At 42.6% G+C, this 19,244-nt stretch overlaps 1 protein-coding gene across 1 annotated transcript in view; it reads right to left on the bottom strand.

Moving 5' to 3' along the window:
- Positions 1 to 19,244, bottom strand: part of KIAA0100 (KIAA0100 ortholog) — a 2,229,983-nt gene that overhangs the window by 876,724 nt on the left and 1,334,015 nt on the right. Inside the window, exon 20 of the mRNA XM_044054400.1 lies at positions 3,609 to 3,829. Coding sequence (XP_043910335.1) covers positions 3,609 to 3,829 — 221 coding nt within the window. The remainder of the gene's footprint in view (positions 1 to 3,608; positions 3,830 to 19,244) is intronic.

Raw genomic sequence — 19,244 nt, forward strand, 5'->3', positions numbered from 1 at the left:
TAACTCCTTGAAAGCCAGTAATGCGAACTGGACTGCTAACATCTCCTTCATGTTGATATGGAGATGCTGTAGTCTGGCAGGCCACTTGTCTTGTATCCACTTTCCATTTAGATGAGCTCCCCAAGCAAAATCCGAGGCATCTGTCGTTAAAATCTGACTCGCCTCTGGCCGGGTCACAGAGAGTCCCTTGTTTAGGTGACATTCCTGAGCCCACCACAAAAATTCTCTTTGAAGGCAAGGTATTATTTGAATGACAGTGTCTAAATCCTGGCAGTGCTGTGTCCATACATTTTGAGATACCATTGTAACTTCCTCATATGCAGTTTGGCATTGGGAAGCACCAGAATACAAGATGCCATGAACCCTAATGCTTGAAGGACTGTCTTTGCAGTCAGCACGGACTGATGAGATAGTTGATGGAAGTAAAGTGATAGACTCTTTTGTTTGTCCGGGGTTAAAAGGTCATCTGGGCTGCTGTATTCAGTCTCACACCCAGAAAGCACATGTCTTGAGAGGGTACTAGACTGGACTTTATTTCGCTCACAGAATACCCTAGGCATCTTAGCACTGCTATAACATATTCCAGATGCTGTAGAAGGTCTTCCTTTCTTGAGCCAGAAGCAGGCAGTCGCCTAAATAAGGATAGATTTGAATTCCTTGTAGCCTGAAGTAAGCTATCACTGAGCCAGAACCTTTGTGAATACTCTGGGCAGTAGATAAGCCAAAGGGCAATGCAGAGAACTGATAATGAGAATCTCCAGCTCGAAACCTCAGATACTTCCTGCAACTTAGCCTGATAGGCACATGAAGGTAAGCTTCCTTGAGATCTAAAGTTACCATCCAGTGATCTTTGCCCAGCAGGGGTAAAAGCTGTTGTAACGCCAACATCTTGAACTTGGGAATGTCCAGATAAGTGTTGAGGAGAGATAAATCCAAAATCGGTCTCCACGTGTTCCCCTTCTTCGGTACTAGGAACATGAGAATAAAATCCTAGGCCCCTTTCTGATACAGGGACTGGCTGAATGGCCCCATTTGGAGTAACTGAGAAACTTGCTTTGAGCCTCTCTTCTTTGTGGAGGAGGAACGCCTGGCATGCCTTTGAAAGGGGCATTGTATGGAAATAAAATCTGTAACCGTGGTGAATGATGTCCAACACCCATCTGTCTTGAGTAATTAAATCCCAATTTTCTTTGAAAAGAGACAGTCGTCCTCCCAAAGGAGCTGCCAGACGAGAATCTACTGGCAGCTGAAAAGGCAGGTCATTGGGTCTGTTTACGAAAGGACTGACCCCTGCCCTCACCAGAAGTCTGAGCAGGTGAACTCCCTGTTCTAGGCCTAAAAGAACTTTGAGCCCTGCCCCTACCACGTCTAGACCTACCCCTAGACTGGGAATCATAAGCAGGATATGTCCACCCCTTAGCAGGCCAATTTCTACTAAACTTCAGTGGCTGTACCTGCAAAAAATCTTTAACAGTTTGCATAGACTTAGCTTTGTCCTCCATTTTCTTTAAAACTGCTTCCACAGGTGAACCAAACAACACATCAGACTGTAAAGGAGCATCCAAAATCCTTGTCTTAACATGCTCAGCCAAATTTTGATCCTCAACCAGGCATGCCTGCAAGAACAGAACTAGTGGCAGCCACCCTCGAGGAGGCCTGCACAGCATCAAAACCACATTGCAAAGAATGCTTGCCCACTTGTTCAGACACATAAACTAAATCCAGCAATTCTTACAATCAATACCTTCCGCCAAAGCATCCACCTTAGATTTCAATTGTGAAAGGAGATAATTTTGATATTTCAGCATGTGAAACTGACAATTCAACGCCTCATGGCTAGAGTGGAAGAAGTATACACTTTCTTACCCCACCTATCCAACGCCCTTGCCTCTTTGTCAGTGGGAACAGGATTTTTAACCACAGAGGCCTTAACACCTTTAGGCCCCTGAGAAACAGTGTCTGGGTCCGCCCTAGGACTCTTAAACAAATACGTGATGAGCTTCGGGCACCCTATAGTACCTATCAGGTTTAACAGGAGCAGGAGGCAAAGAATCAGGGTTCAGGGAAGCCTCTGCAAAACATCTTCCACCACATTTAACACAGGAGGTATAGCTAAGGGCCTATGCTGGGGTAAAACAAGAATTCCCTAAGCCTCTTCCTGAATCAGAGTAGTCCTGGCCTTCCCATTTAAAGTGCTCCCTCATGGAATGCAGAGTCTCTGAAAATGAAAAATCCTCAGGAGGAGAAGCCAAGGAGTGGCATCATCCACATCAGAATCAGAATAATGAGGATACTCCTGCAAATCTTCCGCAGAAGACTCAGAAGCCCCTGAACCCTGTTCAAAACTGTCAAACTCTGGTTCCACCCTAGGCCTCTTATCAGGAGGGCCCATAGAACCTCTAATCATAGTAATCAAATCTTCTGCCATTTTAAGCATATGTTTCTTAGGTACAGAACCCGAAATGCTAGGAGAAGCCCCTACTGAAGCTGAACTTGGCCTACCTCTAAAAGAAGTTTTGGCAACAGAAGGAGAGGCTCTAACTACATTGGGAAGAGAGGGAAGAATAGTTACCTGAAAAGCCCCCTCAGCCTGGCCTGCCTCCTGAGAGGGTACATCCTGTAACAGTAAAGTTTCTGCCTGAGATTCCATAGAAACTCCTGGAAAAACCTCAGGCTCCACTGAGCCTCCTAAAGAACCGACGCCCGGGACCGCCGGTTCATCAACCCTAGGCTTCGCTGTTTTGTCCTTGCGCTTCTTGGACGAAGCGTGCGCCGGAGCATCCGACGGCATTTTATAATTGCAACGCTTCCCAAACACTAATCTGGCACAGTCTAACCTCCTCTTAATAGTGCGTTTGTTAAACCTAGCACAAGAGCGCAACCAACAACGCCGTGCTCAGGCCCTAAACAAGGTATACACAATGTATGGTAATCCCTATGAGGTATTTGTTTCCCACAAGAAATACAGTTATTCACTTTTTCTGACATCCGTTAAATACTGAGGCAAGAAAACCAAAATGTTCCCAACGGGTACTTAGCCAACTCTGATTCGGGTCTGAAACTCCGGTTTCGAAATATTTCAGAACGCCAACCTGCACTCGCAAAACTGCTTCTGCATCGGACCACGCCGCAAAAGACTGAGGATATGACGCCGGTCATGCGATTAGTACCCTGACGCACTGACGCCAGTCTAATGCGCCTGACCGACGTCAGCCTTATACTCTGGTATTCGGGCCGACTGGATGCGGACTATACCCAATAGTAAGGACTGCAGCAATGGAAAACGAAGAACATCAGGCAGTTTATAATTATTTACAGAAAGTCAGCATTAAAATAACCACTAATAAAAAGAAGTTATGTACTTACCTTAATGTTCCACCTGTGTTGTCTGGGGAGAGGGAATTTATTTATATCTTCCTTTTTAAAACTCTAAAAAGCTAAGGTATGTTTCTGCGGGGGAGGGGGCAAAGTACAACACACGAAAATTTTAAGTATTTCTTTGATTTTTTTTTTGACCGGTTGCTTGAGTTCCGGTTAATTGAGAGTTTACTGTATTTTACTTTTGGATATCTACAATGAAAGAAAGAACCCTCCAAAGTAAAAATTACCTGTTTTGTGACGTGAAAGATCCATCTTCACAGATAGGTTCAAGTTCTCTGATCTAAATGCACGATAGGAGTCGTGAATCTGGAGAGACTGAAAATCAGTTAGAAACTCTGGTGAGCAAAGTGTGACACTATGGTGGTCATATGGATTTCCATGGCACAGCCACTGTAGGTCAAAGGTCATGCAAAGATCAGAGAGGTGCATGAAGCAACAATCATCATACCTAGAAAGAAAATACATCATAAGAATATATGGACAAAACTGGAAACACTACCAAGCAATGTAAATGTATGATTCCTGAAGATACCATTTTAACTTGTTTACTCCTGAATAAAGATAAACCGTCAATTAATCTCAGTCCAAAAATTCAGTCCTAGAATGTCATCTGTATGATGGAAGTCCTTGACAGTGACGTTCCAATACTCAACATTTTGTGATCAGCCAAATGTTAATTTCTGTCACTAAGGTTCCTTTCACTCTCACCAAAGAAATGGACACACTGCTAATCATGCTCTAACATCAGTAGTCTAAAACAGCAAAGGGTTACCTGACTGAGGTGGTGGGAAAGAGGATGCCAGAGCTGCACAACACCTCGCAAGTTAGATGTGTACATACATCAGCTCTTAACTCACAATAATCTATATTTTTAATCCCCTTAACTTTTTTTTACTCTTCCCGTGTTTTATGCATTGTTTCTTTCCATTAAACTGAAGTACATTTTGGGAATTGATGCATGCAGAAAAATGACTCTGAACAGTTCTAACAAGTTTTCAAGTAAAAACCTACTCAGCTCTCAGTAGGTATATTTACACTTCTTCATATACTCTCACCACACTCTTGCAAATGGAATAACATTCTACTCTATTATTCTAACAATAATTAAGCCATGGCCACCAGAATATCTGCCATATGATGAAAGCTAGCATTAGGTCACATTTTCTGACAATAAATACACCTGTCTTTGAAGTACGGGGTTAGTGTAAATTTCTTTCATTCTTTGCTGTGTGTATGTGTGTGCGTGTGTGTTTGTGTGGTGGCAGGGGATGAGAAAAAACAGGCAGTTTATAATTATTTACAGAAAGTCAGCATTAAAATAACCACTAATAAAAAGAAGTTATGTACTTACCTTAATGTTCCACCTGTGTTGTCTTGCTCATTCTTCCTCAACCTGTGGGTTTGGATCAGACCTCAGATATGACTCGGACACTTTCCAAAAGCTTAGACTCTGAAGCTCGAGCTCCTCCCCTACCCATAATGCCTCACTCCCCCCTCCCCCTGTTACCTCAGATCGAGTTTGCTGTTACTATGTTTGCTAAGAATAAACTATACAGGCAAAGTACAACTACTTCTGAAAACTACAAACACAGAAAAGAGAAAGAATAGTAGCTCAACAAAGGAACAGAGGTTCCTATAAACACATCTGTCAGGTCATGCCCCAAGAGACTGGGGTAAAGAGGGAGGGAAGATCGAGGAAGAATGAGAAAGACAACGCAGATGGAAGGTTATGGTAAGTACACAACTTCTTTATCTGAAGTCGTCTTCTCATTCTTCCTTGGCCTGTAGAACAGAATCCCCAGCTACAACAAAACCTTGGGTGGCCTTCATGGAAGGATAGTCTGGAGCACTGCAGAACCAAAGGCTGCTCTACTTCTGGACACTATGTCCAATTTGTAGTGGGAAATGAAGGTGTGAAAATTAGACCAGGAGGCAGGTGAACAAATATTGTCAAATGAAACTTTGGCCCAAAAGGCTTGAAAAGTTGGTGTAGATCTAGTAGAGTGAGCCTTAACATGTTGAGGTAAAGGAATGCCTTTGGATTCATAAACAAATGAAATACAGTCCCTTGATCATTTGGCTAAGGTGGTCTTGGTAACTGGTTTGCCCTTTTTTGCATCTGAAAAGGATATGAAAATCTGGTCAGATTTTTTGAAAGATTTAGTTCTGTCTAGATAGAAATGCAACCATCTGTGGATATCTAACATGTGAAGTGTGTTTTCTCCTTTCTTTTGAAAATGACTGAGCAATACACTGAGAAGCGATACATCAACTGAAGTGGCTAGATCTGAGATACGGTGTGTGGGGACTGGCAGGCCCTGTAAACAAGGTCGAACTAAGAATCAAAGAGAACAACAAAGCTAAACCACAGCCCAAGTCCCTAGCCTAGTTAGAAAACAAAAAACATTCGTAGTCTGTAATGGTCTTAGTTATATTCTTTATTAGGTCCTTTTGGCAGATGAGCGCTGTTGGTGTAATGTTAAGTGTTAAAAGTTGGTATTTTTAGACACTGTCAGTGTAATGCATTTACAGTCAACAAATTAACATAAGAATGCTTCGTTATATAATTAAAGAGTGTGTTGAATGTAATAGACTTGTTCTTGATTGGATAATCCTTTGATAAAAATGTAAAAACAACTTCTATAGGATAAGCAGCCTCAGCCTAAGTAAGCCCTGTCCTCTGGAAATCTAGAGTATTTGTGACTGGATGAAGTAATATGAGAGGGTAGGGGCCCAAGAGTTTCAGGATGGGGAGACCTTATTGGATGAGTGCCGACAGGAAAACCTTTTAGGAGAAGAGAATAATCTGAGCCTGATAGGTGGGAGCTTGAGGAATGTTGGCCACTAGGATGCCGAATGAGAGGAGGGAATGTTAATGGCTGTAAAGGGAATTCAGTACATCACATAGGGTGCCGCCGAGGGCCCAATATTCAACAGAAAGATCCACATTGCAAAGATTCACGGAACCAGTTTTGAAGGTTAAACTTCATATAAAAACTTCATATAAATAGCCTAAAGTCAGCACTTTTCCAATTGCTTTATCAGTCCTTCCAAAATTTAACCTCAGAGGTTAGAATGCCATGTAGGCTGTGAACCTATATCCTAAGTAAACGAATAGGTAGTAGTGGAGAACAGTATGAAAATACCAGCGGTGTTATACAGGGCTAGGAGGTCCTCAATCAGCGGTACCACATAACTGAATATATATAACATAATATAATATAATGTAATATAATATAATAAAATATATTATAATATACATTTCTTCCAAAAACTAACACCAAAATATACCTAACACTAGGATTTCCAGTATATATTTAATGGTAGTGAAGGTGGGATCTTAAATATCGAGAAAACAAAGAAAATCTCAGAACTGGGGATGTTGAAAGAGAGAAGGGAATGTAAAAAGCGCTAAGGGAATACAGTACATCCCATAGGGTGCCACTGAGGGACAGTTAGTTGGCAGAAAGATCTGCAGTGTTAAAAATGTTTTTTTTATCAGCATTACTATGAACATCCATGGAGCCAATTCAACAGTTAAAACTACATATAAATAAATAATAGTGATAACTTAGCGCTTTTGCAATTGCTTCATCAGACCTGCCAAACTGTAAACTCAGAGGTTAGATGCCCTACAGGCTGCAAACCTCTTTCCTAGCTACACAAATAGTTCATAGTGGAAAACAGCCAGAATGAGAGAAAAATAACAAGTGGTGTTACACTCGGCTAGGAGTACCTCACTTGGCAGTCTGTAAGACACATTACCTCAGAAAACGAAGTAAAGTTACGAGACCAACCCAAAAAACACTACGGTCTGCAGACTATATTTTGAGTCTAAAAATGAAATGTGGGGTGGGGGTGGGGGGCAGTTGGGTCAGTGTGCTAGGTAAATGGTGGAAATAAATGTGGTTTGGATGTGCCATGTTTTTTGTATACCCCTGTCAGTATGTAAGATCAGAGAAGCTGTTGTTAGTCTGATGCCTTAAAGGCTCAAGCCTATATAGGTTATCTGTGCTGCAACTATGGTGATTCTCTTTGCTCCAAGACTGGATACTAAATGGCTAAGAGTAAGAGTTCCCCAAAATGAGGAAAATAAAATAAAATGCTATGGCATGAAAGAGGAAATAAGTAGTCACGCAGTATTTTCCTCGTGCTGTTAGTTTTTCTGAATAAATGTCTATGCTGGTGCACACAGGAAAAATCCGATGGTAAGACCACATAGGTGTCACCATATACGTTTGGCTACTCTGCCAAGAATACTTGCCAACTAGCTAATAATGGCTGAATAAACAAGCCTTTAATGGACAATCCATCACCATATTCTAGTGTGTAGTCAACCCTTCCGACAATGCTGTAAACAAACTGACACGTGCAGGAGTGTTGGTGAATGAATCAAAAAAAGTCCTTGAAACAGTGAAGAAATGACATCAATTAAAACCCAGGGATTAGTCGAGAGACGAGAACTACAATCAACCAGTAGCACACTAAAAAAGCAATTGGGAGATCAGATTGCTAACAGATGAACAGTGGCTGTGAAACAGGAGCAGGGAACGTTAGCGGAGGGGGGGGTTGCATGTGTAAAGATTTCCTATGCTGCATAAGAGGGGGTTACTTAGAAACTGACATTAGGAAAGTCCTAAAGAAGGCACCATTGAAATTATTCTATAACCTCTAGAAGGATCATGAAGGCTGACAAAGGGGGTGGGATATTAGTCAAGGACAATAGAATCCTACACCACAATAATCAACTCCATGCAAAGCAACCATAAGTTCTATGATAAGTGCGACATATTCCAGGTCAAAGCAGCATACAAAAACAACACTCTAGAACTATTTGAATTAGGAGATACTGGCTTCATCAGTGACAGACTGCTTGATTTTGTTACAGTTTCCAAACCTAAACTACCAAAATTTTTTGGAATTCCTAAACCCCATAAAAACATCACTGACCCACCCTACAGCCCAGTCAGCACTAGTGGTGGAAGCGTTACAGAACCTCTTGCCATCTACCTTGAAGTACAGATAAAACCACTAGCTGAACAGAACCTATCTTTTGTCTTAGACACCGGTGATTTTGTTAAGATGATCTACAATGCACAGGTGAATAAGGAATCCTACCTAGTCATCATAGGTGTGGAAGCACCCACACGGTGCTTCTACACGACTACTACATTAAGGCAGTGGTCGAAGCCTTCATGGAACAAGGGATTTACACCACCCATTAAATCGAGACCATTGGTAGGTTCCTCAGAATACTCTTAGAAAACAACTACTTCTACTTTAACAAAGACTACTATAGGCAGATAGATCTAGGACTGTTGAATGAAACTTCAACATCCCGAATCCACAATAACAGAATACACTTTAACAAAAGCGCTTTCACCGAAAAAGCGCTTTCGTTAAAGTGTGTTACAAAAAAAAAAAAAAAAAAAAAACAATAAATCTACTTTTATGCAGGGGGGCAAGCCCCTTGCACCCCCACCCCCCCTACTTTAATATTCTCACTCCGAGGTCGCACTACAGTGGTGAAAATGGGAATTTTCCCATATCCGCACCATAGTGCGACCAGCACAAAGAGCATACTTATCCGAAAGTGCTTCTTCAGTGAAAAGCACCTTCGGTTAAGTATGTTCGTTGATTTCTGCTTCGGCAGAAAGTGCCATCAGGGATCAGTATGAATCCCAGGCATATGCCACTCGCCCCCTCGGAGCCAACGAGGGAGTCTCAGCGCCCAGATCCCTTGACGGATGGCACCATCGAAGGGATCGAAGCAGACGATTGAACCGAAGAAGAAATGGTTATCGGTGCCGACGGTTCCACGATTTGAACCCCAATAAACTCCGGCTCCGAGCTCAATGGAGTCGGAGGTGGAACATCGATGGAAGCGGATGGAGCAGACACCTGTTGAGGAGGGCTGGACAACATTTTGGCCAGTGTCTACGACTTCAACAACCTATTGACCACTCTCTCCACATTGTGATCCGAGAGCCTAGAGGACCGAGAAAAGTGAGAGGATCTATGACTGCGGTCACTCTGCAACAGGGGAGACAGAGGAGCCGAATGTATAGACTCTAGAGAAGGCGACCTCGGCCTCTTGTGGGTCCGTGACGGCTCCGAAGGTACTGGTGGAGCTGACGGGGAGGCAGTCTCCTTGGTTCCAGCTGAAACCGAAGTAGTAGGTAAGACTTGGGCCAATGACGGCTCTGAGCTGGGAGACGACGATTTGGCCGGTTTAGGAGATTTCTCGGGCTGAGCCTTGGCCGGTGAATCCTGGGGCTTAAGAAGACCCCTCAAAATAAGCTTATTTTTGCGCTCCTGCAGAACTCTTGGGCTGAATGCATGGCATACAGAACAAGAGTCCTGCAGGTGCACTGCGCCTAAGCAATAGACGCAAGAAGTGTGCCCATCTGTCAGACATTTTCTGACAGCATGAGTCACACTTCTTGAATCCAGACACCTTGGATTCTTTAGACATATCCCAACTAGAAGATACTACACTGAATTGTTTTTGGCCAAAAGGCAGACAGCAAAAAACTAAACCTGACACTAACCACAAAAAACAAAACACACAGTATACTACAGTTAAAGGTATTTTTTTTTTTTTTTTTAAACTAGGAAGCCTCTAACTTAAACGGCTACCTAAGAAACAGAAAGAAGGAAAAAGCTTGAACTAAAATGCTACCTACAAAAGGGATAGAGGGAGGGGGAGAGAACTCTAATTTAAATGAGTTCTAAGGGAAAACTACAAATACACTAAACTACAACAAATTAGTTAGCAACTATATTTTAAACAATAAACTATCAGAAAAAAACCCTAATCTGACAAAAAAAGTAGTTCAATAAAACTTATACGAGCCTAAGCCAGTAACAACAAACCTCGCAGCTGAAGCGGCAAATGAGATCTGGGTAGCTAGCGCTAGGCATCATGGGATAAGGGGTAGCCTCGAGCCAGTAAACAGCTCTTGAGCTATAGAAGATGGCTGAGTCGGAGCCGAGGATCGGCTCCGATCCCAACAAGCAAGAAACGAAGGTGAGATAGACAGCTTAACATCTACCATTACATAAATGATATTTTCATTTTATGGAATGACACCAAACCCTGCCTGCTAGACTTCCTGGACCACATAGGAAAATTGACTGACTTCCTGAAGTTTACCCACATTTTCCACAAGGACGAAGCATGCTTCCTGGACTTACAGATTTCCAAAGCAAACATCACCTCAGGGCTTTCCAACAACCTATTCTAGAAGCCCACAAGAGGCAACCTATACAGCAACAGTATGCACCAGTTTAAGACAAAGAAGAACATAGTGAAATCACTAGGCTTAAGAAAGCTGCTAGTCTCCAAAGAAATCAGGGATTTCACAACAACTATAATTAACCTGGAAAAAGATTAGCTAGCCCAAGGCTACAGTAAAAGATTTATCCACATCATATTAGAACCCACCACCATCCAGAAACTCACTAACCTGGATTTCACTACAGATGAAAACAGGACGGGGGGACCCTCTTGGGTATCAAAATCATATCCATGACAATTACCTACCCGATGAGACTACAGAAATCTTGTAAAAATTATTGAAGGCAAGTGGGTCATCATCAGCAACAACCCCACAGTAAACAAGATCCTCCCAAACATACCTAGCTTGAATATCTGTAGAAATAGGCGCATCAGACACTTTGTGGAAAGGAATGACGCAAAGCCTGAATCCTTCACCAACTGTCCCAAAGGGACATAACTGTGCCTCCCACACCTGGCTGTAGATACTGCTGTTTTATGAGCAACAACCCAAGCTTCACTTGCTAGAATGGAAACATCTACTACCATAGCCATGAATCCAATGACTGCAATTCAGAAAATGTAGTCCATAAAGCTCAATTTTCCAGATGTTCAGCCTTCTACGCTAGCAAGACTACAAAGAAACTCAAGACCAGGACTGCCCATCACTTAACGAACATTAAATACAAGAACCTATACAATGCAATATCCAAGCATAACCACAGTAAACCTGGCCATGACAAGTTCAGCTTCCACATTCTAGACCGAATACTAAAACTAGACTTTCAAGGCTCAATCAACGACTATCTAGAAAGAAAGGAACTTGAATGGCAAATTAGGCTGGAAGCTTGTAAGCCACCTGTTCTAAACACACAGACATCCATCTGCAGCATTCTGAACCTTAGAAAGCTTCAACACCACACCCATTACTAAGTACAGTTTAGTCTACACTCAAGTGAGCATCAATGTCTGGACTCTACTAGATGTACAGATATCCCTAACTTGGACATATGTCAGACTTTATCCAGGACTCATTACACTATTTACTACACCCCTATTGTTTATCTTCTTAGTCCAGTTAATTCTAAATTCTTCACCTTGCTGTTTTTTTTTTTTTTTTTTTTTTTTTTTTGGGGGGGGGGGGGGGTTCTGCACTGAGGTATATAGATTGTGCAATATCACTGATAGTTCCTGTCATTTCTAATGTGGATACTGTCATGTTTTTTTCACTGAAGCATTAGACTTCTAATATTTCAGCTTATAATAGCATGTACCCCCCTTATTCTGCATAAAAAATCTTTACACAAGTCCCCCCTCACTGGCATTCCCTGCTCCTGTTCCACAGCCACTGTTCATCCCTTGGCAATCTGATCTCCCGATCGTTTTTTTAGAGTGCTATTAGTAGATTGCATTTCTCCTCTCTCGACCAATCCATGTGTTTTTTATTGATGTCATTTTGTCACTATTTTAACGACTTTTTTGATTCATTCACCCACACTCCTACACACACACACACACGTCAGTCTGTTTATAGTATCATTGAAAAGTTTACCGCACAATAGTATATGGCGATGGAGTGGTCCATTAAAGACTTATTTATTTCAGCTGCTATTATTTATCTAGTTGGCAAGTTTTCTCGTCAGGGTAGCCAAACTTATATGGGGACACCTACGTGGTCTTACCATCATATTTTTCCTGTGTGAAACTCAAGACCAGGACTGCCCATCACTTAACGAACATTAAATACAAGAACCTATACAATGCAATATCCAAGCATAACCACAGTAAACCTGGCCATGACAAGTTCAGCTTCCACATTCTAGACCGAATACCAAAACTAGACTTTCAAGGCTCAATCAACGACCATCTAGAAAGAAAGGAACTTGAATGGCAAATTAGACTGGAAGCTTGTAAGCCACCTGTTCTAAACACACAGACATCCATCTGCAGCATTCTGAACCTTAGAAAGCTTCAACACCACACCCATTACTAAGTACAGTTTAGTCTACACTCAAGTGAGCATCAATGTCTGGACTCTACTAGATGTACAGATATCCCTAACTTGGACATATGTCAGACTTTATCCAGGACTCATTACACTATTTACTACACCCCTATTGTTTATCTTCTTAGTCCAGTTAATTCTAAATTCTTCACCTTGCTGTTTTTTTTTTTTTTTTTTTTTTTGGGGGGGGGGGGGGTTCTGCACTGAGGTATATAGATTGTGTAATATCACTGATAGTTCCTGTCATTTCTAATGTGGATACTGTCATGTTTTTTTCACTGAAGCATTATACTTCTAATATTTCAGCTTATAATAGCATGTACCCCCCTTATTCTGCATAAAAAATCTTTACACAAGTCCCCCCTCACTGGCATTCCCTGCTCCTGTTCCACAGCCACTGTTCATCCCTTGGCAATCTGATCTCCCGATCGTTTTTTAGAGTGCTATTAGTAGATTGCATTTCTCCTCTCTCGACCAATCCATGTGTTTTTTATTGATGTCATTTTGTCACTATTTTAACGACTTTTTTGATTCATTCACCCACACTCCTACACACACACACACGTCAGTCTGTTTATAGTATCATTGAAAAGTTCACCGCACAACAGTATATGGCGATGGAGTGGTCCATTAAAGACTTATTTATTTCAGCTGCTATTATTTATCTAGTTGGCAAGTTTTCTCGTCAGGGTAGCCAAACTTATATGGGGACACCTACGTGGTCTTACCATCATATTTTTCCTGTGTGCACCAGCACAGATATTTATTCTGAAAAACTAACAGCACGAGAAAAATAGTGCATGACTTCTTATTTCTTCTCTTACCCCATAGCATTTTATTTTATTTTATTCATATTGGAGAACTCTTACACTTAGCTTTTTAGTATCCAATCTTGGAGCAACGAGATTCACCATAGTTGCAGCACAGATAACCTATACAGGCTTGAGCCTTTAAGGCATCAGATTAACAATGGCTTCACTGATCTTACACACTGACAGGGTATACAAAAAATGTGGTACATCCAAAGCATGGTTATTTCTGCCCTCTACCTAGCACACTGACCCAACTCCCCCCTCCCTCACATTTCATTTTTAGACATATGTCGAAATATATTCTGCAAGCCCGAGTGTTTTTTTTGGGGTTGGGTTCATAACTTTACTTAGTTTTCTGTGGTAATGTATCTTATAGACCACAGAGTAAGGTACTCCTAGCCCAGTGTACCATCACTTGTCATTTTTCTCTCTTTTTGGCTGTTTTCCACTATGAGCTATTTGTGTAATTAGAAAAGATGTTCGCAGCCCGCACAGCATTCTAACCTATGAGTTTACAATTTGGCAGGTCTGATAAAGCAATCGCAAAAGTGCTAAGTTATCGCTATAATTTATTTATATGTAATTTAACCACCGGATTTAACACTGCAGATCTTTCTGCTGACTAACATCCCCTCAATGGCACCCTATGAGATGTACTGTATTCCCTTAGCAGCCTTTTACATTCCCCTCTCTCATCCAACAACATACTGGCCAACATTTCTCAAGCTCCCAAAAGAAACCACAAAGGCTAATTTCCAAAAGAAGTTTAATAAAATCTTAAGTACTTTGGGACGGTAGCCTTTGTGGCTTCTTTTGGACTTTCCTTTTTTGTGGTTGTGTATTTCTCAAGCTCCTACCTATCAGGCTTTTATTATTCTCATCTCTTTATTGGTATTTCTCTCAGCAGTTATCCAATAAGGTCTCCCCATCCCATTTATTCAGATGCCTCTCCTCTCTAACATTACTCACTAAAATCACACAGTCGTTTTTAGACTGTTTTCTCTTTATTTAAGATCCCTCCCACACTACTATTAAATATATACGGGAAACCCTAGTGTTAGCTTTGTAGAAATGTATACTATATTATATTATATTACATTACATTATGTTATATATGACAACCTTCAGCTATGTGGTACCACAAAGTGAGGAACTCCTAACCTTGTGTAACACCACTTGTCATTTTCATATTGTTCTCCACTATGACCTATTTAATTAAGAAATAGGTTCACAGCCCGCACAGTGTTCTAACCTCCGAAGTTATATTTTGGCAAGTCTGATGAATCAATCACGAAAGTGCTAAGTTTATGCTATTTATAACAAGTTTTTATATGAAGTTAAACCTTCAAAACTGGTTGCATGAATATTTACATTGCAGATCTTTCCGTTGACTATCAGGCCCTTGGAGGCACCCCATGTGATGCACTGAATTCCCTCAGCAGCCAATAACATTCCCCCCTCTCATCCAGCATCCTATTGGCCAACATTTCTCAAGCTCCCACCTATCAGGCTCAGATTATTCTCTCCTCCTAATAAGTTTTCCTACTCATCCAATAAGCTCTCCCCATCTTAAGACTCTTGCCCCCTTACTCTCTCATATTACTCCATCCAATCGCACATACTCTACATTTCTGCAAGATGGGGCTTACACAGCCTGAGGCTGCTTATCCTATTGAAGCGGTTTTTACATTATTATCAAAGGATTATCCAATCAAGAACAAGTCTAAATTCAACATGCTGCTTAATTCAACAGCACTTATCTGCCAAAAGGACCTAATAAAAAATTAATCAAAGGCCACTACGGACTATGAATGTTTTTTGTCTTCGAACTAGCCTAGGAACTTGGGCTGTGGTTTATCTTTGCTGTTCTCTTTGTTTTGGAAATGAGGAAAAAAGACTGGAAGGTTGATAGACTGGTTTATATTATTCTCAGTCACCACTATGGAAAGAAAGGATGGATTAGTACGTAAAGTCACTCTGTCTTTGTGTAAAATGAATTAAGGATATTTAGAGGACAGAGCTTGCAATTTAGACACTTGTCTTGCATATGTGATAGCCACCAGAAAAAACAGTCATCCAAGAAAAAAATCTTAAATCTACTTTGGCTGAAGGCTCAAAGGGAGGAAGAACCAGGGCCTGCAAAACCATAGTTAGATCCCAACGGGGTGTTGGATCTTTGACAGGAGGGCGAAGGAGGAAAGTCCCTCTAAGGAAAGCCTTGCACAATCTAGATAAGGCTAGAGAAGATGCGTTTTCTCTTAAATGAAAAGACGAGATGGTTGCCAGCTGCACTTTAACAGTGGAATGGCTGGCCCCCTTATGGAAAATCTGAGCTAGAAATTCTAGGATTGACGGAAAAAGGGTGGTAAAGGGATGTAAATTCTGCTGTTTAGCCCAAAAAGAAAACCTCTTCTATTTGCTCTTGTAAATTTGTCTTGCGAAAACTGGTGGGAATAGATCAGAATGTTACAGACTGGGGATGAAAGCCTGGCAGATCTTGCAATCAATGGAATTGAAGAAACCATGTGGTTATTTTCAGAACTGAGAGATCAAGGTGAATTTGCCCTGATGGATGGGATAGAAGATCCAGACATGGTCTGTGCATCCACACAGGGCAAACTAGGTGAGACCAAAAAAAGGTGAACCAGATTTGCCAAAAAGGGGCAATAAGGATCACTTTGATCTTCAACTAGGAGGCTTTCTGAAGAAACTTGAGGATTAAGGGGAGAGGGGGAAAGGCATAAAGCAATCCGTGAGGCCAAGCATGGACCAGAACATCCCTGGAAGACTGCCCCAGAGGGGAAATCAAGGCAAATAATCTGCTGCACTTACTGTTGTGGGAAGAGGCAAAGACACTGCAGCAAGGTTGACCCAACTTTTGGAAGATCATGTTCGCCACTGACTGGTTCAGCGCCCAGTCATGAGGCATCAATAGAACTCTGTTGAGCCTGTCCGCTAGAATGTTCTGCTCCCCTGGAATGTGCGTTACAATCAAAAAACAGTTGGTAGAGATCACCCACTGCCACACTCTCACTGCTTCTTGGTATAGGGGGTAGGATCTGGTCCCCTCTTGCTTGTTGACATACCAAACTACTGACATACTGTCAGTTTGTATTGCAATTACCCCTAGAGGAAGGAAGCTGTAAAGGGTCTACAATGTCAAAAGGACCGCTCTCATCTCCAAGACACCGATATGCAAGCTGGTCTCCTGTGACAAGCACGTACCTTGGACCGTCCAGCCCAAGAACCCCCCCCCCCACCTGGGAGACACCCGTGGTTAATGTGGCTTTTGGGGAAGAAAGAAAAAAGGGGCATCCCTGAAGGACCTCTAGGGAGTGAAACCACCAGAGGAGAGAATCCTTCCACACTCAAGACAGTATGACTGGATAGTTGAGGGGTAGATGAAGTGACCACTGGACTGGTAGGGTCCAATGTAGAATTCTCATGTGCAAGCTTGCTGTGGGTAACAGAGTAATGCTGGCCACCATGGAGCCCAGGGCCTTGTGTACTAGTTTGGCTGTTGTAGGTAGGATTTCCAAAATCTGTCTGACATGTAGCCTTAGGTATGCAATCCTGTCCGGAGTAAGGAATGCCAAGGACTTGGATGTGTCCTAACAAGCCCCTATGAACTGGTTGAAGCTGGGATTTCTTTAGGTTGAGTGTTATGCCCAAAGTAGGAGCCAGCTGAAACAGTTAGCCCCTGGCTTGGATGAGTAGATGCCTGGTTGGAGCAGTGAGAAGCCAGCAGTCCAGGTATGGAAAACATGGAATCCTTGCAGTCTGAGATGAACTGCGACTACCGCCATGCATTTGGTGAACACCCTGAAGGCTGTTGCGAGACCACAGGGCAGCGCTCTGAACTGATAATGACCGGCTCCCAGCCTGAAGCGTATGTACCTTCTGGAGTGCCTGTCCATTTTGATGTGGCAGTACACATCCTTTACTCCACTGATCACACCCAGTCATCCATTTTCAGAATAGGTAAAATGGACTGGATCGTGACCATCCTGAACTTTTAACTTTTTACCAAATTGTTCAAGGATTTCAGATGCAACATGGGCCTGAGGTCTCCCTGTCTTTTTTTGGTACTAAAAAGAACCTTGAGTAAACTCTTGATCTGCACTGATCTGGTGGGACCTTCTAGATTACTCTTTTCTGTAGCAGCTTTGAGATTTCCAACTCTGCTGCCTCTCTCTGACTGGGTGGAACATCCAAAAGACATTTTTGGTTTGGGGGATTTCGAAAAGGGAATTAAGTATCCTCTGGATACGACCCTTTGCACTCACCAATCATTTGTGATGGCTAGCCAGGCATCTGGGTGCAAGGATAAGTGCCTCCTGACTGCCTCCAGAGAAGGACAGTCAGGCAACCCCTTAGGAGCACTGAAAGGGTCTGTCTGAGAAAGAATCCCAAGACTCTTGATTTTGCAAATCCTTTCTGCCACATGGGTGGCATCTACCATTGTAGCAGTTTCCCGTTCTGTCTCTAGATGAATATTCTCCCTGCAACTCCTGAAAAGGACTCAGATTTTTTGAACCACAGCTCCCCCCCCCCTGCTGATTCCTGGAGAAGGATCTCTGGGGGGGTGGAAAAACAGATCCTGATGGCAGACAGAGTCTTTCAGTCTCCCTCTATGGGAGACTGTGTCTAACAGTGGGCCTAAACAAGAACGATCAGTCAAAAGAAGCACTGACGAAGGACACCTTGAAGGGTTCTGTGAAATCACACAGCTGCATCCAGGCATGATGCCTAATGGCAATACCAGAACTGGCAGCCTTAGAGTTACCCTTGGATGCATTCGATATAGATTGTAGATTGGCCAATCTGGAGGATAAGGATTTCCTGTCCTCACCTAATATGGACTCTGGGACCGAGCTAGAGAGCTCTTTTATTAAATCCCTCTGTTGCCTGGTAAAATGGGAAAGGTAGTTTAAGGCTCTCAGAGTAAAGGTAGATAAAGCATAACCTCTCTTGCTGAATCTATCCATCGACCTAGACACCCTGTTAGGGGGATGGACAGAAGGGCTTCCCCTAGTGGCTGCTGCAAAAACCATGGCATCTACTGAGATACCCTTGATCCAACAGGGTCGGTCAGAGGGAGCACTGAGGATTTTGTCCACACGCTTAGGTATCAGTTCTACAGTGTCCATATCCTTCCAAGTCCTGCTTGATACCAGATCAATACGAACAGCAGCAGGGGGGGGGCATCCAAGATGTAGATGGGCAGGACCCAAAAGCCTTCAAGAACACAGATTCTTCCGGGGTTGAGTTTTGGGAAGACCATCCACCTCTTTGGTGCAGGATTTCCAAGATGTCTCTAAAAGAGACATCCACAGGTGGAGAAATGGGGGACCCTTCTCCCTCCTCAAAATCGCTATCTTCAGTGACCAATTCCTCTGGGGAAATGTCTTACACCTTCTCTTCTGGGAATCTCCTCAGTGGTATGTTCTGGGGAGACACTGGAAGAGATCTGGGGTTCCAAAGATGGAATCTCTTGTAGACTTTCCTGGGCCAGATTTCCTGAGGGCAGCAGCGGTGAGATGTCAGACACAGTCTCCAAAGTGGAGAAAAGGGGATCCAAAAAGGTGGGAGCTGAGGATCTCCACAGGCATGGAAAGGACTCTCTCCACTGCCTCAAAGGTAGAATGGGCCAGAGACATTGAAGACCATCTTCAAGGAGCTGAAACTGCCAAAACAGTCGATCCCCGAACATGCCCAGCCCTCCAGAGAGGGAAGCTGGAGCCAAGCTGATTAACACTGTTGGTCT

This window comes from Protopterus annectens, chromosome 13.part0 (assembly GCF_019279795.1).
Source record: "Protopterus annectens isolate FY-2018-M chromosome 13.part0, PAN1.0, whole genome shotgun sequence".
NCBI lineage: Eukaryota > Metazoa > Chordata > Ceratodontiformes > Protopteridae > Protopterus > Protopterus annectens.